Source organism: Rhopilema esculentum, unplaced genomic scaffold (assembly GCF_057945365.1).
Source record: "Rhopilema esculentum isolate cy_ngs unplaced genomic scaffold, ASM5794536v1 HiC_scaffold_37, whole genome shotgun sequence".
In the NCBI taxonomy this organism is placed as follows: Eukaryota; Metazoa; Cnidaria; class Scyphozoa; order Rhizostomeae; family Rhizostomatidae; genus Rhopilema; species Rhopilema esculentum.
In genome coordinates, this window is record NW_028300848.1 from 229,460 (window position 1) to 253,169 (window position 23,710).

Genomic DNA, 23,710 nt, shown 5'->3' on the forward strand with positions numbered 1-23,710 from the left:
AGAAGAGCATATTTAATTAATGGGAGTTCGCTGATCGCTTCAAAATCATTCTTATTTTTCGAAGATGGCGGAGCAACTGCAGAGAGCAGGTTCAACTCGCGCCCCCACTAAAATTCGCTCTTATATAATAGAAAAGACCATAGGAAAGGGAAATTTTGCTGTTGTCAAATGTGCCAAACATGCCATTGCAAATGTCAAGGTAATTTTCTTGCAAACATGCTTTTTATTGCAAATAATTGGAATTAATTTAGGGTAACAAATGTTTGCTTGCTCTTGATATCTCGTGTCATGGTACTCGTGGAGAGTTCTTGGCGCCTGATAATTTCGAATCTTTTGACTATTTTGTCTTTTTTGTTGCTTAGAATAATGGGAAATTATTTTGAGACGACAAACTTTACGCAACATTTTAGCAAATCGCGACAATCATTGTTTATTTACATGCTTTGAGTTTCCACGAAGCTGAACACTACCAATATCACTATTTAGTTTTCAAATGTGAGCACCAAATAGGCTTTTTTATTTATTTGTCACGGAATTCTATTTGTCACATAAAGGGACCCTGTTTTCCTAGAAAGCACATCATAATATTTACAGGGGAACTTGAATCTTGTATATATGAAAAAATCTCAAGCTTTTTAGCTCCTGTATTGTGTCGGCGAGATGAATGGCATATAATGGAGATTCTGGCTCGGTATACTGCTAGGCCTCTCTATCATATGTGATGCACAGAAAATAATTGTTGCAGATGGTTTTCAACATTCTGTTACTAGTATCCTTAGTTCTGGCATCATGTGTGCTTGAAATTTCATTTTAGGTTGCTATAAAGATGATCGATAAAAATCACCTTGATGAAGATAATTTGAAAAAAGTTGAGCGGGAGGTGAAAATCATGAGAAAAATCAGCCATCCACACATTGTCAGATTATACGAGGTGAGACGGCAACAACTGTTTATTTCTATGACGCTCTTAATGTTGGGAAGACTAGCAAAAAGATACAATTACCATGCAGCGAGTATGTGTTTACGCATGGAAAATGTCAACAAAGTATTTTCTTGCGTGCTGTAGCTTTATTACAATAGGCAGTTTGTAACTGGTTCCCGGAATCTTCGATAATCCGGTTTAATATCGGCGGCCTGCGTACAATGATAGTTTGATTGCAACAAGGTGGTCTACAGGAAGGGAATCTATAATCTCATTTATTGCAAAATAGCATTATCCAAATAATTTTTTTGTATTTGGTCTACACATCCTTTAGACTTAGATCTTCCTAGATGCTTGATAATGAGTGAAATTGGATAAATATGTGTTTTACATATATGCCATTTTTAATAACACAGGAAATTTTGATTATACCATTTATTCTTGATGCATTGCAAATTTATGCCTTGAAGAGGACACATTGAATAAAATGTTTGCGATTTTTGGTGTTTCACAATGATATTCGTGAACTTTCATGTTCTGCTTCTTTTGAGAAAAAAGGGCAAAATCAGGGAAAAGTATTGCCTGATTGCATTCTACAAACTTAGAATTCAGGGCTTATTGGTGATTTAAAGCAGGGACGTTAACCAATGTGTGTCACCACACACTTAAACTGGATTCTGATTCGTTGTCTAGGGAAAGTAACACAATATAATATATATCTGTATAGACAACAGTAAATATTCAAGTGTCTCATTTATTTATGTACATTGCACGATGTTAGACTGCTCAAACATTCTAATTTCATCAATAAATAAAAGAGGAAATATCTTTATATGTTGATCATTGTTCAGTGTTTCTTAAGTCATTGAATACACCACTATCAGCTTTGCAGGATACACTGTTGCACTAGAAAACGTATCATGCATGGAGTCATTTTTTGCTATCAAAAATCTGTTTCTATGACAACAAAAAAATGCATAGAAAAATGGGAATTTTTTGTATCTATTTCAAAACAATGTATTTGTGTTAGATAATGTTTTAACTTTGACAGGTGATGCTGTTTATTGAATAATATTCTAGCAGGTTATCTCCAGAGGCAAATATTTGCCTGCAAACCATGTATTTTATCTGATGTTTAATCTTAATAGGAATGTAATTTTCTAGATTCATCCCCTTGCACAATGATATTTTAGTTGTGCATTTCATTCAAAATAAAACAGAGCTAAAATGTATGTTCATGATTTTAATTATTTTAAACTAACCTTTCTGTAGTCATTTTGTAGTCAAAATATCACCAATCATGAAAAGTTGTGCTCTCAGGCCATTCATCATACAACATAGGATTATCTATATTTTGTACAAAATTTCATGACACAATTTTGTAAGGATCTATACTTTAAGTTTAACATTGTTTTTTAAACTTACTCTTTTCCTTTTTTCTATCAAAACTATTCCTTATTCTGGTGTTTTATGCTATAAGGAGTGTCAGACCAAAAGCTTTTAGCCAATGTTTGCTTTTTTCAAATTCATTTAATAAAACTATCCTTAATTCTGTGCCATTCTCTCAACTTTTTGAGAATTTGCTGCAAATTCCTTAAAAGTTTATTCCCTTAGTTTTCTAAATGTTTCCTAAAATTTCACTGAAAATTCAAATTTGTTAAAATAATTTCAAAAGGCTCTGAAATTCAGTGGTTGATAAAAGACCTGTGTGTGATGACCCATATTGACCTTTCTTTACTTTTGATGCACAAACTATCACAGTGTAGGCATTTGGTATGAATTTTTTTATTTTTGTATTAATATAAAATAATATTGCAAAAAAATGGAAAAACAGACATTATGAAGAAATTTACAACTTACTAGTTCACTTTGAGTGTTTTAATAGTCTTTGGGAAAGAAAAATTCTTGCCATGTATGGTTAGCAGCCAGTAGTGGTGCCTGTATGCCAATTTTATGAATTCCCTTGATGGTTTCATTATCACGTTTTTTGAATAGGATATTACTAGCTTTGTTGTGAAAGTTGTAATCAAATATACAATAGAGCTCCAAATTTCTTATTAATTTTTATAGAGTTAATGAAGGAGTATAGAGGATTCAAATACATTTGAGAAAAAACACTTCTGTTTGCTACCCTCAATGGCAGCTCAAGCCATCTTACCATAAAAATTAACCAATCAGTGAGTGTGATTCCATTGATTGGCTAATATTGATTGACAGTCATTGATTGGTTAATGTTGATTGACAGATATCTTATGCCACTTTGGCCTGCGTTGTTGACCACTTCAGAATATGGTCTGTGACGCAGGCTAAAGCCACTTTCATATCTGCTGATTGCCATTCAGGCCTCACATTAACTCAACATTTACCAAACCACCCTGTCTTTAAAATATTGGGTACACAAATAAATTCAATACTCCACCATTTTGCCAAAAAAAATTTTGTTTTTAAATGCCCATAAATGCTGCTTGAGTCACTCAGCTAACTTCTGTCAGAACCAGAAAGGTTTATCTTAGATTTATCTGTCAAAATCAGAAAGATGCAAGGCATTTTGCACCTAGTATATTTACTGAGTTTTTCAAATGACCTAATAATTCCTCCAATATTTCATTTAACACCTCACATTTTTTAACCAGAGCAAATTTCACCCAAAGTCTGAAATGTCATTGTTGGGCAAATCATAAAATGCAAATATTGAGTGAAATGTTGAACCTTTTGAACATGGCTTTTCTTGTTCTTCATATCAATCTGTTTATATGCATATAAGAAATCCCAGCTGCTTTTTATCTTGCTCAATCTACTTTTTGTTATGCATCCCTATTGTCTGTCAAGTAATTGCATGCCTTATAAAATGTCATAGTAAGGTTATGTTTTTGATGCTTTCTGAAAATTAGATACCTTTAACTGTTATTGTGGCTAAATAAATAATCAATAAATTTTATAATCAATCAATGAATGTTGCCAACCCTTTTTTAATGGTTTTTTAATATTTTTGTTGTTCACAGAAATCATGTAACCATGTACCTATGTAATATTATGGAAACGACATATTCAAGTGCGATACTTTTTTAGACAAAATCAAAATTCGATTCTGATATACATGTTTAATGCTTTGTTAGCCATTAACATTATCATGTTATTTGACACAGGAAATTGTTGGCTTTGGTAGCCAAGGCTACTGAAAAATGAATGTGAAAGTAAGGATTTTCCAAATAGAATTTTATAATCAGAGAATGGGTTATTCAGGCTGTGAGCAGCTGTGAATCATTTACTAGCATGTGCTTTAGGAGCAGGTGAATCTGATAGTAGTTTTATGAAATGGCTGCTTCTTTGATGCATGTCACACTTTAGGATTAAATTTGTTATGTGTTTTGTTTTTGATAATGGCCACCACTTCTCAGTGTGATAAAAAAGGCTGTCACTTCTATTTTCTTCATAAAATGACTCTACAGCTACACAAAGACTATCATCATTAAGGGATTATTGAAAGCTTTCTTACAATTTTCATGCTTTGTTATATGTGATATTTTGTTTGTTTCCCTGCGTGTTTGTACTAGATTGTGCTATTTCTCGATGTTGCCAATCATATTTCATTATCAATTCTGGTTGATTTAGAGTTTTGCTATTGACGATAGCGATCATAATAAAAGGATGAAAAAGGGAACAGTAAAGAAGTGGCTGCCAAGCAGGTTAATGAAACTGAAAAACAGAACATTAAGGTTGTATGGCAGATGTCGAACTAAGGGATTTATGGTGTTATGGGCGCACCAGTGGGGTCTGGGTTGAGCTTCAGGATCCAACGGTATTTAAAGGCTAACACTCATCAAATATGGCAATGAATCAATTTATTTTAAAGAATTGAAAAAGGGGCTATAGTTCACGTAAGAAATACACACTAATGTCAACTTTTCTCTTCTTCGGGTTCTTGAATCATAAATTTAATGCAAAACAATATTGCGCTCAACATAATTTTAATAGCATCTTCTACGCTTAACTTTGCTAATAGAGTATGGACAGCCTTACAAGTAAAGGCAAGGCGCATATCATTCTTCTATTACAGCGTACGGGATTTTTAGAACAATAGGATTTTTAGGGATTTTTGGCGGATTTTTCTCGAAATCAAAGAGATTATTGCCAAAAGCGTGCGATATTTTAGTTGAGTGATATGCCCCTCGAGTAAAGGGTGGATGGAAAGGATTCTCTCAGATTTATTTTTGAGAATGGAAGCTCATTCGGGGGGAGGGGGCTGTCTTTTAATCTTTTAAACACACAATACACACAATTTTTAACACTTAATTTTTAATCTGTTAAAAACATTGTCTCTATCATAAAAAGGAACTCAATCTGGATTAAGCAGGGTCTTGTAAACGTAATAATCAAACGCAGAAGTTGCACCATTTTCTTTCACTTTGCCTTTTGAAATAAAGAAGTCGCTGGCCGATGAAATCTGGTTTTAACAGTCATTTTGTGGTACAGAATTTAAAAACGGCTTTTAATATAGCAGACATTTTTAAACTTACTCAAGCTATTCGTCTGACACTCTTCAGAGTTTAAAACTTCAGAACATAGATCGAAAACTCTACCCTAGGAAATATATATAGCCAGTTGTGGATCGAAATCTACTAATCAGACAACGCGAGCACATGACTGTTGTGGTTGCAGGATACAGCGAAAAGTAAGATTAATTATAATGCATCTTCAAAACTATTGCGAATGGAAATGGCTGATATTTGAAAATAAATATGCACCACGGGGAAAAGCTGACGAACAGAAAACAAAAATATTCAAAATGTGACGGTATCATTTCAGTATCCGGAAATTTTTCGAAAATCTTCAGGTATGATTTACGACATTTTGTTATTTCATCCGGAGTGTTCCTACATCTGGGATGTTCCGACATCAAAAATCCCTCTTTGTTTCAAAGGAAAAATTCATTCAGTTTGGCAGAGAAGCATCACACAAAACAACGTTTAAAAACAGTAGAAATTTCGATCCCTGATCAGAGAGATTCATAAATGGGCTGTTTAATGAAAGAACAACGAGTCGGCAAGTGGCAACATTTTATAAAGTAAATGTGTTTTGCATTAAAAATTGATTACGCTTCGTGCAGCTGGTAACGAGATTTCTCGAATTGCGTGACCAAAGTAGCAATAATAAGAATCAAGCGTCCGATCACCATGAGAAGGGTATCATTGGAAATAAATTAATTTCATTTATCACATCCAGGTCATGTTTTGTTTCTTTTTTTGTAGAGTATTTTCGCTCTTTGAAGACAGAACGGGTAAACACTTATCTAGGCTCCAGAGACAGCCAGTTTTTAACTTAGACAGCCAGTATCAGAAAAAAAGTATTAGAAATCAAGTATAAAAAGTATTGTCAACACAGTTGATGACGTCACCTAGCAAAAAAGCAGTTTGTTCTTGTCATTGATGTACACATTCCTAAATCAAAGCGATTCAGTATAATTGGTACTTTGGTATTGATTTTTTTAAATGTATGATAGATTGCAATCGTTAATATCATTAACAGTGTATTTGACACGACAGAGTTAGCTTGCTTATAGCATCAGGCTCGAAGCTATGGGTTTTGCATGTATGTGTTGTCCCAATGCGGTATTCAAGTTTTTTAAAGATGCTTTATATAAGCAGTTTATGTATTTGTCATAATCTACAAGTTTGTATTTAAATCCTTTTTAGGAAAGTGTGGGGGCAGGCCCTGTGGCTGTGAGTCGGTGGCCAAAGAGTTGCTTTTCGTTCGCATCTGGGGCTATATATGATTATCAATGAATCATTGTCGGATTCTTCTCTCTGAATTTAATGGTTAGCAAGCCAGTACGTTTGAGAGTGAGACGCGTTATAGTGCTTAGAAAAAATGCCCCATATGTCAAAAGTGCCAAAAATGGTCTATTCTGCATCATTTTACATCTCGACAGCATGGTCTTTTCTACTTGGAAAAAATAGAACTGAAATTCTTTTGAAAAAGTAACATAGTTCTGTTCTCTTAAAACAAAGCTGCTAAAGAAATTTGCTAACTTAAGAATATGGCATTTTGTCGAAGCCTCCTCACGGCCTTGACTCCATGTGCGATCCTCGTTTTTATTTCTATAAGCGTATACCATAAAGAGGCTGTTTGAAATATTTCAATAAGGATCAAAGTATCGGTTGATATCCTTGCCTTTACACTGTTTGCTGTGTTGTGGTAAATCCCCGCCCGTGTAATCTAGATAATCAATCAGGAACAAGTTCCCTTCATCTTGTGGGGTCTGGATTGATAAACGCATGTAATACATATATTTATAAAGCCAGCCCTATGAGAATCTTTGATAATTCCGAAGTCTGCATCAGTAAAAAATACCTTTATCCCCCGCCTTAATTATTAAGAATCTGCATCCTGCTGATGTCACCGGTAAACTTATACACGGTCTAGCAAGTGAATCTGGGTTTTTCAAAAACAGCACAGGTTTGCGTTTTCTGGATTTTTCAGTCCTGTTTCGCTTCGTTTTGATTTCTTTTGTTTTTTCTTTCATTTTATGCATTGTGTGGCATACAAACATCACGCAGCTACCAGCAAACTACTTCATTATTCCCTTTAGCTAGTTTCGTGCGTAAGGGCTGTACCATATCAAGTAAATGCACTGCGCCTGTTAAGCTGCGTGCTGCTTCCCTTCTCTTCCTTTAGATTTCGAGCAAAGTTTATTGAAATACTTGGCACCTGTGAAATTGGGAGTATTTGACCTCGCCTCTTGACCCTCCATTGGTACAGTACGGACCTTTCGCTTTAAGCCCCTATCTTTGGTACACTGCGGATATTTCCTCTTTAGGCCTCCATCTTTGACAAACTACGGACCTTTCCTCTTCAAGACCTCATCTTTGGTACACTACAGACCTTTCCTCTTTAAACCCCATCTTTGACACATTACAGACCTTTCTTTCCCCTTCCCCCTTCCTCCAAAAGTGCTATCAACTTTTTTCAGTTGTTTGGTATGCTACTCGTTCACGTTAATTGTGAATGCTCCCTAGCGCTCACTAATTCTGCCCGTAGTAGCCTTTCAAGCAGTGATATACTTGGTTAGACCATTTCAGCCAGATAGAACCTTTGCTCGTATGGGTCAGCCAGCTCACCAGCCGATGCTGCGGTAGGGGTGCCTACAATGATCATACCAAATACATTTTTTCGCTATTTAAAATCATGTTGCGTGGGTATGACTAGAACAGAAATGGTTAATTCTCCCACAAATATCCTTGTCTCCTCAGGATTAGCCCAGGCACCTTTTACAGCTGATCAAACTTTCTGGCATCCTCTCACCAATTCTTTTTTGATTCCCGCTTTTCTGTAGATCTCTTTTAGCATTCATGATAATGCCACTGAAGAGAAAGAAGGCTTGATGATATTTTTGTTTGGAAAGTGTTATTTGTTGAAAGGGGCAAAGTTTTAATCCTCGCTCGCCTTCCATTGGCTGAACATTCTATCACGGTACCAATCGCAAATGACCTTATGAATGACAGCTTTTGAGAATTTTCGTGGCCGAAGCCCGCTATTTCAAGTCCAATTTACCTCCAGCATATAAGCATCATCGGAAAGTCCTCTATAGAGATCTACAATACCGTCCATGCAAGTGTTGTTTAATGACAGTATATAATTTTCAGTAGCATGTTCTCGCCCTTTTAAATAATGTAGCTTTTAATTACTTCAATGTTGTCAAATTGATCCTATCAGATATAGTTCTGATAACTTGCTCCAAGGCGAATATTGTTTAGGTGTTTCTGGTGAATTATAGCTGACCACAGGGCCGTTTGGCAAATAAGCCCATTTCTAGTTACTTCAAATTAGTTGTCCTTGTACTTTTATTGTATCCTTTCCTTATGCCTTCAAGATTGGCTTATTTTAATCATTTTTGTCCTGCCCTCGTAAAATATCGTTCACTCGGAAATGATTATCATTGCAAATGATGCAATCCCTTTTAAAACGTTGAGGGTATTGTGTGATTGATTGCCAGAAAGTGCTTTAAAAATTGTTAACATCACGCTCTCCGTTGTGTTCTGGTTCCATTTTTAAGAAAACCCAATGCAAAATACTTTATCAGTTCAGTTGCTTTGATGGAATAATTTTGGTTGCAGAAAATTTGATACCCTGGGTACCAGAGCCTCATGAATCCGGGGATAAGTGTTATAGAAAGATGCGGTGGCAAAGAGTGAATGGATGCGGAGGAGTGGAAGGCAGCCTCTATTTCCAATCCTCGCTCAAAAAAATCTTCTGTGACTGATTTCTAACTATATTTTTGAGACTAAATAATGGAGACTCTGATTCCTAGGGTATCATTTTCTAAGGTACTTACAAGAGTCTTTTAGTCTTATAAATGTTAACATGACGTGTCCCCGAAGCCTTAAGGTATTTTATCTCCGTTCTCATTTAGTTATAATTTGTATTTTAAGGTTATGCACACCGACCGAATGTTGTATCTGGTTACTGAGTACGCAGCTGGTGGAGAGATTTTTGGTAAGTACTCGATGTCTTTTCAAGTACGTATGCACGAAAAAAGCTCATATAGCGAACACACATAAGAATTTCTTATTTTAAGTGACTTGCTAAATGATTGATTCAACGTTTACATCTCGCAGGCTGCCATTACTTATTGATGAAATTTTCGATTATCTTAGCAAGGGTGTATCAGGGTTGCATTAAGCGTTGCAACACGACAAAGCCATCTTCAATCGTCAGCGTGAGGAATTATAAAAATACTCAAAAATCATTTGATCTTTTGTTCACAAAGCACTGTGTTTGCTATGATGGCTTGAAGATATCTAACTTCACAGCATTAGACATTCAGTCTTGGAAGTGATTATTTTGCTAATGATGTTTATCTGACTCACGAGTCGTGTGGCTTGAAAAATTCGCCATGGCCTCCGGAGAGTAGGTGGGCGTACGTCGAGCGTATTTCCTATTGATTATTAGAGTTCGTAGGTGTAAGATCTTCAAGGTTTTTTATCTCGCTGTTCATGCAAATCCCAGTCAAAAGCTATAGAAGCAGTGAATGTTTCAGTAGATGTTTGATTCCTGCTGCACCAGAATTTTGTAAGATACTTCTGCTAGATTTAAACGAACACAATAGAATGTTAAGTTTCCTAGACAAAGCTGAGTTAAGGATCAGAAGATTCTTTGTTGCGATAAGACGTTAGTTTAAGAAGCGCTTTATCCAGCTGTGCTTGTAGCCTTATCCAGACTACTTACAACTTCATCCAGACTTTTTGCTGATCTTCACGTTTTAAGACAGAAGCTTCTTAATCAACAATTCTGTGTCTTTTTGGTGTATTTGGTTTTCTCATAGAAACATTTACGCGTTTGTGAATTTTTGAATTATATTTACCTAGTTGTTTCACTGCCATTGTTATAAAGGACGTTTGTGTAGTAATGTTTAGTAAGGTAGAAAAATCCAGTTTACTAGAGGATTGCATACTTGTTGCCTTGGAAATTGACACTGTAATTTCCCTGTAACACTCTCAAGGAGGAGATATGCTATCTTAACACTGATGGCACTCTAATGGAAACACAGGCGAAATTCATTTTCGACTATTAAAATTTATTTCCATCATTCTTACAGCGCATTGATCAAGAATGCAAATGAGAAGCTTAAAATGACTCTAGGTTCTTCTTGACAAGTTAACTTAACTTTAAATTTCCTCCCTTGTATTTCATAAGACGTAGGGGGTATTTAGAAAAAAACCTATCGAGCACCTGTTTGGCACACTGGAAATCTTCCTCGCTGTCTTTAATTGTTTGAAGGCAATTCTGATTTTACATTAACTTTTGCATTGATAAATGTAGTTGAAAGAAGTTTAAAGATTTTAGAGTCATACGAAGTCAAAGTTTTTGTATGGTTGTAGAGATGCACTTTAGAAGTATCTTAATACACGACGATATGTTTCATAGCTAGATGGCACGCCACCTTCTAAGTACGGTTGAAATGAAGACATTCTACAAATCGCTGTGTTTGATTGAAAATCGGGAAATATCATATCATTCGAGTGATCTTGATAAAGTCACTCTTCGAGGTTTTTTTGCTTTTCTTAAACTACTTAGATATCTGTTGAAAGCGAGGTAGGGCTCGTTAGTAGTCAATTATCTACAGGAATGTTTAGTTTTTCTGTATTTTAATTTTTTCCCTCAGTTGGTACCCTCTCTGAATAGGTTTTTCACCTGTCCTACCCTTTTAGCCCCTCAGTATCAACCTAAATTCCTTTTATTTCGATATTTATCTCTGCTATTTTCGATATTTATTTCGATATGCGGCGAGGAATGTTATTTGTTCGGTGTTTGAGGTACTGCTGTAGGTTCGAAGCTAGCTATTTGTGATTCGGCATGCATTGCTTAGGCCTATTTTGAAAGACGTTCTCAACATCCGTTAAACTCTGCTGATTCATGTTGTCCAACAATGAGGATCACCGCGTTTTCCACCAACCCTGTTTATTCTTATTGCACGTTCATGTATTTTTTTAGCTAGAAACGCCTTTTGAATAACAGGTAAGCGGCTCAAGGACTGTTATCAAGAAACGACCATGTAGCCTGGTGTTGGAGATCTTGTCAATGTAGTTTCATCGGAACCCATGCTTATTTTCTGTGATCCCTCTATTTTAGGTGCACATTTACTCATTTTGCCTGCATTACATAACTGTACAGTGATTTTAAATGTGATTTGTGCGTTTCACAGAATATCTCGTCAAGCGAGGAAGAATGCCTGAAAAGGAGGCAAGAAAAACTTTCCACCAGATATTGTTGGCTGTGGAGTACCTTCATAAAATGAGAATTGTCCACAGGGATTTAAAGGTAAATCTTACTGCAATTTAAAAAAAAACAGTTGTCAGTAGCTGCATGATTCCATTCAGCCTCTCTGTACATACCTAGCAAAAACTTCCATTCCAAGAATTTCAGAATTCAAAGCATTTTATGGACAATTGAATTTAATTAATATTTGAATGCGTCGTTTTCTTGACCAAGAATAATTGGGAAAATGTGAGTCGCAACAAACTGTCCGCTCCGTTTCTATTTTATAAACGAGTTGATAAACCGACAACTCACTAGACTTTTTCTAGTCCGCCTGCATTGTTAATTTGAGCTTATCTAAGGAGTTCTTTGTAAACAACGAAGGTAATTACTCCGGGCGTGATCTCAAAAAGATACCAATATTATTTTAGTAAAGATACATGTAGCAAGTTTTCGACCGAACTATTTTGTCCTAGTTGTTATCAATCTTTATGATTTTGTAGGATTGCTAAGATTGTTTATTTTTTCAAAATTTCCTTTTTCGAAATCAAGATTCACATTATTGGGTGTCGCTATAAAGAACGTTCTCGCGCAAACCAGGACTGCTCATTTGAACATCTTGAAAACTCGCTAAATCTTTGATTTGTTATTTTCCTTGAAGTCAAAAATCACATCCGCAAAAGTGGTCGTGATTTCACGCATCCGAGTGACCCTAACTTCAAATCGAATTATCTTTGTGCAACCTTCGATGGAAATTGAATTTGTGATACTGGCATTTGGAAAAGAAAGATTTTAACATGCAGTCGCCATAGTTGCTTCAGCTTTCGGAATTTTATCCGATTTCCACAGACCTTGAGACGCATAGCGGTATTATTCTCAAAGAAATCATCTTGATTGAAAACCTTCAGTTCTCCCGCCAATTTAAAAACTCATTGGTAGTCGTTCACCATCCCAACTATGTCATTACTTTTTGTTATTCCGCTTCGTTGTTGTTCTTATATTTTTTTCATTCATTGGCGCACTAATTAAAATACTTTTTATGCTTGCTTTCAACAGGCCGAGAATCTTCTTCTGGATGAAAACAATAATATAAAAATTGCAGGTACCTTTTTAATTAAAATTTAAATCCCTGTCTTGCTAATTAAATCGAATATTAGCGCGTTGAAAGCTGTGTTTGCCCTGAGTCGTATAGTAATAATGTTTGCAGCTGAAATTTTACATTTAATAATAATAATAATAATACATAAATGTTTATACAGGAATAACCTATCAGTATGACAAGCATACTATTATAATTAGGGTCCTGTGCGTAAGGAAATTTATTGGAAAGATTGGCTATATATTCTCGAAGGAGTCCATCCCTTGTTCAGATGCCTTTTGGGGAGGTTGCTATTTACTGTTTAGTAAGATTGTAATATCTACGTGTGTAAAAACGAAAAATAGACGGGGGAATCGATCCCACCATAGAATTTCAGCAAGTTTTGTTCTTAAAGAAGCGAATAGTTCCAGATCCCCCTTATTCACTCTGTTCACCATCTTAGTATGAAAATCGAGATGGTATTCGCCGCATTTGGCCATGTTTTGCCAGTACCATCTGTCCTTCTGTAGGCATTCGTGTCTCCATAACCTTTGAGACTTTGATTTGAGACAGTAATTAGTGCCGAGCCTCGCTTTTTTCCATTTATGCCTAGTGAGCATGATGCCCAAACTATGATAATAACACAAAGTGCTTGCCCTGTGTTCCAAGTCACAAAACCATTTAAGCCTCTCCATTCGTTAAACCCAATACGGCTAAAAGAACGTGACATGTTCAACTTAATTAGATCTGTAATTACAAACCCAGTTGTGCATCTGCTTTTTGCCATATGTTATTGTTCCAGATAGTTTGACTGTAGGTGGAAAACTCAATGAAAAAAGAAGCAAACAGGCTGGAATGACGTCACTTATAGCAGGTGCTGCGTTGAGGGCGCAGATCTCAATGTTCTTCAAAGTGATCAGCCTCTTAAACTGTGGCTTGAAATTAGGGCGTTAATAATGGCAATTATGAAAACCGAAGGAATTTTGAAGTAATTGGAAAGATGTTTGTTTCCCAAGTAATTTCTGCAAGGATTCTCGTACCGTAATGGAAGCAGAGAATTTTATTTTAAGAACCGAACAATTTGTCTACCCGAAAATTCAATCAAATACAATCAAAAACCCTTTTTTACTGAAACCGTATTGTTGTCACTTTGTTGCATCACCTCGGCATTTCATATATTTAAATTTGTATACATATAGTATATGTAGGTATTTCTATTAAGGTACGAAATTAGCTTACTTGCAATGAATGTGCGATGTTGCCACATTTCATGAGCACTGGGCCATTTTCAATTGTTGCAATGGATCTAGGTTGTAGAAGAAATCCAATGCCATTGCATCAAGTGGTTTCATAAGCTAGAAGGTCAACTTAGGCTCAAACTCTCCCTCCTATTATTGCGACCTTGCTAGTTGAATCTGCTATAATGTTTTTTAGGCGCTGCCGCTTAACCCCTTTTTTCTTTTTAGATTTTGGGTTTAGCAACCGGTTTGAGCCCGGGTTTAAGTTAAAGACGTGCTGTGGAAGCCCACCATACGCCGCCCCTGAGTTATTTGAGGGCAAAGAATATAACGGACCCGCGACAGATGTTTGGGTAAGTAACAATACAAATTATGTACATTGAAGTTAAAGAAATAGTGGTCTCGTTAGATTTTCTGCGCTATTCTGTAAGAATCACTGCACAACACTGACTCAATCAGTGACAAATACAGCAGGAAATGTTGTAGAATATCTGGACAATTGACAATTTTAAGCTGGTTGTTTATCTGAAGTTTCTCCATTTCTTTAGCTGTAGTACCCGCGCATTGCTTCGCAGAATCAGCTGTACTACCCGCGTATATTTTCGCAGAATCAGCTGTAGTACCCGCGCATAGTGTTACAGACTCAAGCTTACTGGCTAAATGAAGCGAGGAAAACTGCAAAAGCTTTCATTGGCTTTCCAAAAACATGTTGTTCCATTTCAATTTTAAATAGTTATCCATCGAAAATCCTCAGATCCCTGCAATACATGCTATAAAGCCCAATGTTCCTTTTAATGCACAAGCGGATTTTTCAGTCTCTGTAGGTGTTATTGCTACAAGAATCGTGAAGCAATTGTAATAAGAAATCGTGTCATTGTATGACCTTTTTGATGTCACTGTTAATTTTTGTATCTGTAACTTGATAGCTCCACGGAAAGTAATTTTTCCAAAACTTTTGCCTTCCTCTGTTAAACTACTACACGTTTGAATTGCGATTGCTTAACTAGCGAATAATGTGCGATTGCTAGACAAATTAATCATCTTTGTACGGGGAAGGGTAAAAAGATTAGAAGGCATCGCTTATTGTTGATATATCGTAGTTATCTAACTGTTTTTTGCTGGGCTCCAATTTGATTGCCACTGTGTTATGGCTACGAGCCAGTCAATATCTTCAAATGCACATTACGGGACAAATCAGTTAATACAATCATTTTCAAAGTATAGACTGAACTTGATTTTCCTGTAAATGGCAAGTTATAGAGACTAACTATATCCCTAAAAAAGATAGAATAGCAGACAAATTTACATGTTAGAAATAGCATTCTTATTAATCTTGCTAACCAAAGTCATGTAAAACGCAATTTGCATCAAACGTTTTGGATTATTGTTTAAATGAAATGAGATTTATTTGGAAAAGTGTTAAAGCCTATTTTAGTTAAGTTGATGCATTGCAAAGAAATCGTGAAATAATGTCATTATTCCGTCAATTTAACCGTTAAGAGCTCTTTTGCAAAGTTTTCTGCGTGTAGTCTTGTGGTAAAACTCACAAATATGGACTACATTTGGAAAACATGTTTCTCAAAATATTTCTCTGAAAACTAAGAAATGAAACTTTTCAGATCTGGATATGTCTCTTAAGGGCCTTTCCCCTAAATTATATTTAATTTTTAGGTCTTCAAACAATTTTCCCTAAAGGTATATTTCTTCTCCAAACCTTTGATGAGGTCTTGCTTCTTAAAATTTTTCAAAACTTTATTTAAATTTTGCTTCCGTATTTCTCATAGCTTATTTCTGGTTTCCATAGCCATTCTCTGCATTTTGTTTTGATATATAACCATGTGGCTAGGGACTAGGGTTCTTTTCTTAGAGCCGTGCAAAGTCTCTCCTTTCTTTGAAATAATCCACAGTAATTTTTCAATTGAAAATATTTCAAATCAGTACACAGGTTGAGTAGTTTATTAATCGTGTGGCCGTCTTTCTCTATATTTAACTTTGGTAGTTTTGAGATGATGGTATATCACTGCAATTAACAATTAATTGGCTACGTATGTATCATTTTAGAGCATGGGAGTCGTCTTATATATCTTGGTTTGTGGCACACTGCCGTTTGACGGGAAGACTTTGCCAGAACTAAAATCACGAGTCTTGGCCGGCAGATTCAGGATACCGTATTTCATGTCTGAAGGTATGTTTTGGAGAATTCACCCCATTTCTCTTTCTGACAGCAGAACAGAATTTCAAGTTTGAATTGAATAAGATTGATTAAAAGTAGGGTAGATTTCTATATATAGAGTTGCATCCTGTTAAGTCTTACCATGGACTCTACTCAGACTGTCACCTAGTCAGAATAACTTTCAATTCCCTTTGAATTTTCAAGTCAAAAGTCATACCGGAGTTCAGTCGGACATTCGCTAAGTCAGATCATTTTCTTGAAGGTCCGACTGAAAGGAAGCACTCTGTTTGTTTGCTTTTCCTGAAGCCATCGTAACAGGTGTTATAATAACAGAATATTAACTTTGTTGATCATTAATTTATGTTTTCATTACCAGTGAGGTATTTGGAGGTATTTGGAGAATCGTCTTCTTCATTACCGCTTTTCAATCTTAACATAGCCATCATCATCACACGAAAAGCTTAGCTCTGTTTTTCTTAGCTAAATCAATTCTATCCATAGATTGTGAAAATCTCATTCGCCATATGTTAATTGTCGACTCCAACAAGCGTTACTCAATTGCACAAATCAAACAGCACAAATGGCTTATCCAGGGTGAACCCTATGAAGATCTAGCAGATCTTTCCGATCCTCGCGAAGAAAACACTAGTGTTTGTGTGTATAATGAGAAAGTGTTACAGCAAATGGAAAAACTGGGAGAGGACAGGGCCAAAATTATACAGGTATGCTGCAAATTTTGGACCTTGCAAAATATTTATGTTTTATCAAATTGTTGAAGGAGTCCTTTGCGTGCCCTAATATCTGTGTTCAGTCTCTACCATAAATCTGTGTTCAGTCTCTACCATATGTAAATAAATATTTTGCAAATTAAAATAATGATAACAAGCCTTAGTTAGTAGCAATTCCATCCGAGTTTTAAGGAAATTTGCCCAAAAATTCTTAAATAGCTTAGCTGTATTCGATTTACAACAAACTTGTTTTCCCCATATGGTAATTCAGCAATGGGAGTTCATAATAATAATTCAATCATTTAGACAGTTTGGTTTTCTCATAAGCTCATATTCTACAACGAAACTATGTGATACAACAACAAGCAAACGTTAGCATCGTCATTAGCATCAACATAATGATAAAAATAATATGCTGTCTCTAAGGCCCTGGCCAAAACGAATAAAACATCGGCATAAAACATCATCCAACATGGTTGCATAAAACATGTTTTGTTCGTTTGGCCGCCATGTTTTACGATGTTTTACGATGTTTTATGATGTTTTGCAAAATTTTACTCCATCAAAAATTTCGTAAAACATCTTTTATTCTCATGTTTGATCAACATGTTGCGTTCGTTTGGCCACCCCTTAAAAAATTTGTTCTACGCACGCAAGTGCAGTAGGTTAAAATTCGGCAAATACAACGCAATAACTGTAGTTATTTCGTAGACTGACCTTTTTCCTGTAAAAGCAAGTAGCTATTTCGTAGAGAACCTTTCAAACAAAATATTTACCCTGAACCCAGCGAAGATATCGGTGTTATTTTGTAGGCTTTGCAAAAGAAAACTTTCGATTCACTATATGGCTTGTATCAGATTTTGCTGGAAAAGCGTCGAAAAGAACAGCGATCTTTTGACAAAAGTGGCTCGAACGAAGCTATTGACATTGATAATGAATACGTTCATATCGAGGGCTTGCCTTTAGAAGCAGACAGTAGCCAGGGACCGTGTGCTACCTCGAAGAACATTCCGGAAAGTGTTCCGATCGGCTCGGTCTTTTCAAACGGTGATGACCTCAATGGAAATCGTCCGGATTTACAAAAATATTTATCATCTAGACGTCATACGTTTGCGGTTGCGTTGAACCCACAGGAAGTCGAGCGAATTGCCGTCCAGACCAGTGATACTATAAACATACCTGAGATATCACGCAGATCACCCACACCCCCACCTGGAGAACAACGAAAACTGTCATACAAAGAACAATTTCTGCCGTGTCCTGCCGTCTTGCAAGTGCGGCCATCATATGATCGACGCGCATCAGATGGCTCTGCATCTATCCAATCAAGCATAGCTCAGTTTCATGCACTCCGCAAGGCCCGCAAGGCTTTTAATCAAGTTTCTAACCATGATGACTCGAGTGGTGGTAGCAACCAAAGTAGCATGGAACAGCTACTCGGAGTACCACCTTTCAAAGATGACGATAGGGATTCTGGTTCTGATCAGGAGCCTGATCTTGAGGCAGCTGCTAGGTATTTGAAAGGTCGTGGAAGGCAGCAGCGACACACTCTAGGTTGCGTAATTGAGCCCTCTGCTGGCTTTGCGGAGAGTAACTTTTCCGACGGTTTCTGTGCACTTCCGCAGCGTAGAACAGCGTTAGTTCCTACACGAGAACGTGAGCGTGCAAGTCCTATTCCTTATTGCCCAACCATGGGGGCGTCAGTTGAAACACGTTCGCGTTACCACCGTCGATCGTCTGAGGGTAATACTGGTGCAGTTCTCAAAGCTAATCTTGGGCAAATTGGCGAGCATCCTGACCCAATGAAGCATTTACAAGCAGAATTTATGAAGCTGCAGCAACTTTACGGAAACAGATCCGAACAGCCAAGCATGCGCCAACGAAGAAACCAGAATCAGAAAGATCCGCAGCTCCGCAAAAGAGACACCCCATCAAGACATTCATATCCAGCCTACCAAGACATGGGCGTGGCAAGCTTCGAGGAAGCAATGACCCAAGATGATGATGACACTTCGCCTACGGAAACAGCAATCAAGGAGCCAAATTCGGAACATATGATACGTCATCAGCAGGACGTTCTTATCATGCTTCGATTAAAACAAGAGGAGGAAATGAAAAGATTGCGACACGAGCAACTGCTTAAGCACAAATTGCTATTAAAACGACAGGAAGAAGAGCAAAGGGAATTCATACGTCGTGCATCTGGTGGAAGTCCTAACTTGGAAGCGACTATTGAGACATTTTTGAAAATGAAAGGCTTAGCACCGGAACAGAAAGTGGCCAAGTCTGAAATAGGCGCCCCAGTCTCTGCAACCTTCACACAACAGCCAGAGCAGTTACAAGAGCAGATGCAGAAGTTGAATTTACGGATACCGGACATGGCGTTCACCTCCGTGGGTAGTGACGCAACTACTCAGGTAAACCCAGTACCTTTCCACTCGCCTTTCTCTTCCCGTCAGTCCTCTACGCCTACAGTCCCAGAGGAGACACACCTAAGAGGGCATATTCGCCAGAAATCGGCGCCAGCAGGAGTACCATACTCTGAACCAAGCAAGCAAATGGAAGTTGACGTGTCTCGTACAGGCTCTGATTCTGAAACATCAGGTAGTAACGGTTTTCCTAGTGTACAGCAACCGCCGGAGTTTCCACAACCAAGCTTGTTCTTTCCTTTTGCCATACACCCACTCTATGCCGCAGCCACTGCCGCACAACCGACTAGCCCGTTGCTAGGTGGCCATAATGGATTAAACAATGCATCAATGTCACCGAGAATGCCGCGTACATCGAGTACTTCACAGACTAATAGTAATTCGAGCATAGGAACCAATGCGTCGAATTATTGGACAAGTTTTCTGCAAGAGTGTTCTGAAAAAGCCCTTGAAAACCAACAGGTCACACAAGAGAGTGTGTTTTATAATAATAACTCTAGTGAAACTGCTCCAAGCAAGGACACTACGCACCCTCTTAGGACAGCTATTAGTTATGATATGATATCGGAAAAGGAAATCGCATTTATAGTGGCCCAGATACAGCTGGCCCTCGATGCCCGGCAGCCGAGTGGATTTGATTATAACAAGTCGGATTCTTATTTCTCTCTGTTTGGCAATGGCGTGCAGATGGAGATCGAGGTATCGAATGTACCTGGGAGTGACCTAAATGGTATCAAGCTAAGAAAGGTTGATGGAGACACGTGGGTGTACAAAAGACTCTGTAATGAACTTCTTTCCGTCATCAAAGTTTAAAGAGGTAGAATTATTTGAAAATTAAATTAATAAATTTATTTCAAAGATGTATGATAGAAATAAAGTTAGACGCTATATGACATTGTTTTCAAACTTTGAGTTAGAACTAATGTAGTTTAACAACAGACATAAACTTAACGTCCACGGTATTCAGCTGTTGTGTTATGCTTGAATTAGGACCGAAACTTAAAAATCACACCTTAATAACAAGTGTTTATGTTAGGGAGCAGTCTGAAGGATCTCTCTGAACGTTGCTTGTCTTTCCTTTGTCTGGAAAAGCTGATCCACATTATTCAATCGACTAGCTTTTGTTTCAATGTCCGAAACTACCAGCTTTCTCAGAATTATTTCGCCTGATGAAGTCTTTCTTTGCAGCAATAGTGCAACGCAAAATGAGGAAAAACGCAATAAAATCTGGAGTACTTCAACCTCTTATAATATTTGAGAAATGTTTAGTTGGGTGAAAATTGTGTTTGTTATGTTGGCCCCAATTTTTTAGGCTCTGACTGTACAGTGTTGTCTTTTCTTGGGTACAGCAAAAAACAATTACATAACATTTGTATCACAAATTACGACCAATTTTAGTACTGCTTAATGCTTTTCTCATTTAACCATTCGAAGAACCCATTTCCCCCTGCATGATCTAGAAAGAGATTCTCAACATATATTACAGGTCTTGTGTCAGGCATGTACTCGTTTATTGGCGCTAATAACATTTATTGTTTGAGTATACTATGGCCTGACTAAGTCGTATTTCTACTGAGCTAAACTTTATTTTTGTCTAAAAATAGAATTTGAAAAAAATTGGCTAGAAAAAGGCAAATGGTGGATTTTTAAAAAACCTTAATCAAATTGAATTTTATTTTCTACAAGTAACAGAATTAACAATACAACTTTTCCGAATTCTTTTGCGTCGAAACTTCTTGCTTTTTGGTTTATTTAAGTTGTATTTGCTTTGCATAGGTAAAGTCTGATACAGTGAGTTGGATCTAAAGTATTTTTCCAATGTTTGTTTTAAATTGAGTCCGATACAAAGAAGTGCTGCAAAACCTTCCAACCCTTATATAGCCTACTAACTTTGTCTGAAACTAAATCCTTCTATATTTTGGTCCACTTTGGAGCTTGTCTGACAAGCTGCACCAGTCTCCCCATAATCTTTTATGATATTTCGTTTAGTCTTCGTTTCTTCGCTGCTTTGCCACCAGACTTCGTTAAGACGATAGGATATTTCGTTACGTCGCAGTAAAAGCGCCAAGTTTGTTTTTAAACACAACTCCCTCACACGTTACTGTGCCTCTACTCCTGTCATGCTTTTATTTTAACATAACACCATACTTGTATTCTAAACGCGATCTTATATGAAAGTTAATTTTCGACTATGGATTCTACTTACATAAAAATAAAAAAAGTTTTAACATTCTGAGACTGACCAAAAATTTCAAATTCACTCTTAAGTTCAAACAAACCGACTAGTCTGTATTTCCATATGACCCCTCTACATACACGCTAAATGGTTTATCCTGCCCAATATTTATCATAATCTCTTTGGCACAACGCTAAAAGGAACAGTCAATAAATAAATACTATTGAATTAGAAAAGACATTATAAATGAATATATATATATATAAATATATATAAATGAGACTTTAAAATAGCAATTGTTACGTTGATTGTGAATGTAAAATATATTACTGGATGATTTGTTTTTATTTTATTATAATTATATTGATTTTAATTCTTCTGATAGTTGTTATTGTTAATATTATTATTGTTGTTGTTATTTTTAGTCTAATTTCACTTCTTTATTATTTTCATTGTTGTTCGTATTTTAATGGTAGATTAATGATCTCGGTCTTGTATGATAGATGACTTTGCGTAAAATACCCTAACGATCTAAAGTCTTTGATTTCTCTGGTGTGTGGTTGTTTAATACTGTTACTTACTGTTTCGATGGAATCGAAGGATCTTGGAAAGAATGTTTACTCAGTCTTTGATACGAAGCAACTCTTTACAGGAACACAACTTACAACAGGGGAAATGAGCAACGCTTGGTTAGAGGATTAGAATACTCCTGTGCAACAGGCCCGGTAAAAACCGTCCCTGGTGTACAGTTTCCTGACCGGGAGGTCCCTTTCGAAAAATTGAATGGCCCGAACATTTTTCATTTCACAAGTCCCCTTCAATCTGAAGTTTTTGTTCCCAGTCAGTCTTGAGTTCATCCTTAAGAAGTTTGTTTCCCTGCATTAAAATGAAGGGATGTTCTCTTCAATAGTTCTTTTTGATGCCAATTATTCCGGTCACCCATTTCATGCCAGTCCAAAAAAATTACTTTGGCCATTGCCAGATTTACTTGCTATCCAGGTTTACTTGCGTCACACAAGGGTTTATGATAATTGATCTTTCTCTCACAGGGAAGAGTTTACGCCCTCTTAACCTATGCCATAGATATCAACCGAAGAGGAACGGGCCGAAGAAGGGAGCTTTGCAAGGGTGGGGCTTTTGTAAAAGGTGCCGCGTTATGGAGGGGACTTTGAGCCTATAAAGTACAGGAACGATTTTATAGAGCATGAATCAATACTTAATAACGACGAAATAAAATGCCCTTTTTAAGGAGGGCCACCTTATCAGCAACGGGCTAAGAGTGTATTTCAACCCATTCTTCTCATTTTTCACTTTTGTTGAAATATTTTTACCTAAGTAATGATCTGGGCTGATCACATATAATTATTACATGTATATTATCGTATCCATTGACTATTGCAGTAAGTCTCTCTACTCTAGTTGTATGAAAATAGAATAGAACTAATGATAATAGAATAATTTTTGAGAAACAAAGGAAACAATCATTTGACGGCTAAAGTTCTATAAATAGAGGGTAAGGGTGCCTAAAGAGGGTTCTTACAGAGCTAAAATTAGAATTTTTCTTAACAGGTCGGGGTTCAATCAGAGTTGCAATTTGCGAAGGGGTAAACTACAGAATTTTGAATGTACTTCACATATTTACCTAAAAGAGCTGCCAATAATGAACTTCAGAAATATCTCCTCAGTTCCATAATTTTGTCAACGAAGACAAGAAAGCCAACATTAAATTCTTTGGTTACTTGGAAATGACTAGGCTTATCTGCCTAGTGCGTCCTCTACCTCCAGTGTGAACAAGAATTGGTGCTCAGTGTTAAGGCCAACAATGAGAAAACAATTATATAGGTAGATGCATAATTTTCTATTCAGAATGGGGAAAATATCGAAACCCTACTGCGGGCCTCTGGAAATGAAGTATATGGTTCAAAGAAGACAACTCAAATTAAAACATACTCATTAGGCCTATGCTCTGTTTCTATATCAAAAGATATGTTTCTACATCTTTGTTTCTATTTCCACATTCACTTTATTATCTAGGGTAATTTGAAAACTCACCCTTCTCGAAACTATCAAAAGATCTTTATAAAGTAGAAGTATGCAATAAAGAATAAAACATTAGCTACTATTCTCGCATGCTTTTTTGCAAAACTGCGAGGAGAAGTTGATGCAACGTTGCATAATAATCTTCAAGCGAAAGAACTAACACTGTACTTT

The 23,710-nt window shown here is 36.6% G+C and overlaps 1 protein-coding gene across 1 annotated transcript; it reads left to right on the top strand.

Moving 5' to 3' along the window:
* Positions 1–27: 27 nt before the first annotated feature.
* LOC148957103 (serine/threonine-protein kinase SIK3-like) lies at positions 28–22,043 on the top strand. Its single transcript, XM_089115814.1, has 9 exons — positions 28–199; positions 815–931; positions 9,352–9,415; positions 11,625–11,740; positions 12,734–12,779; positions 14,222–14,346; positions 16,055–16,178; positions 16,668–16,888; positions 17,707–22,043. Exons 1-9 carry the CDS (start codon positions 65–67, stop codon positions 20,134–20,136), a joined length of 3,378 nt encoding a protein of 1,125 aa, XP_088971940.1. The 5' UTR covers positions 28–64; the 3' UTR covers positions 20,137–22,043.
* The last annotated feature ends 1,667 nt before the right edge of the window (positions 22,044–23,710 follow it).

Coding starts and splice junctions, on each gene's coding strand:
- LOC148957103 (XM_089115814.1), top strand. CDS start 65: ATGGCGGAGCAACTGCAGAGAGCAGGTTCAACTCGCGCCCCCACTAAA. Junction 14,347..16,054: donor GACCCGCGACAGATGTTTGG/GTAAGTAACAAT, acceptor GTATCATTTTAG/AGCATGGGAGTCGTCTTATA. Junction 16,889..17,706: donor ACAGGGCCAAAATTATACAG/GTATGCTGCAAA, acceptor GTTATTTTGTAG/GCTTTGCAAAAGAAAACTTT.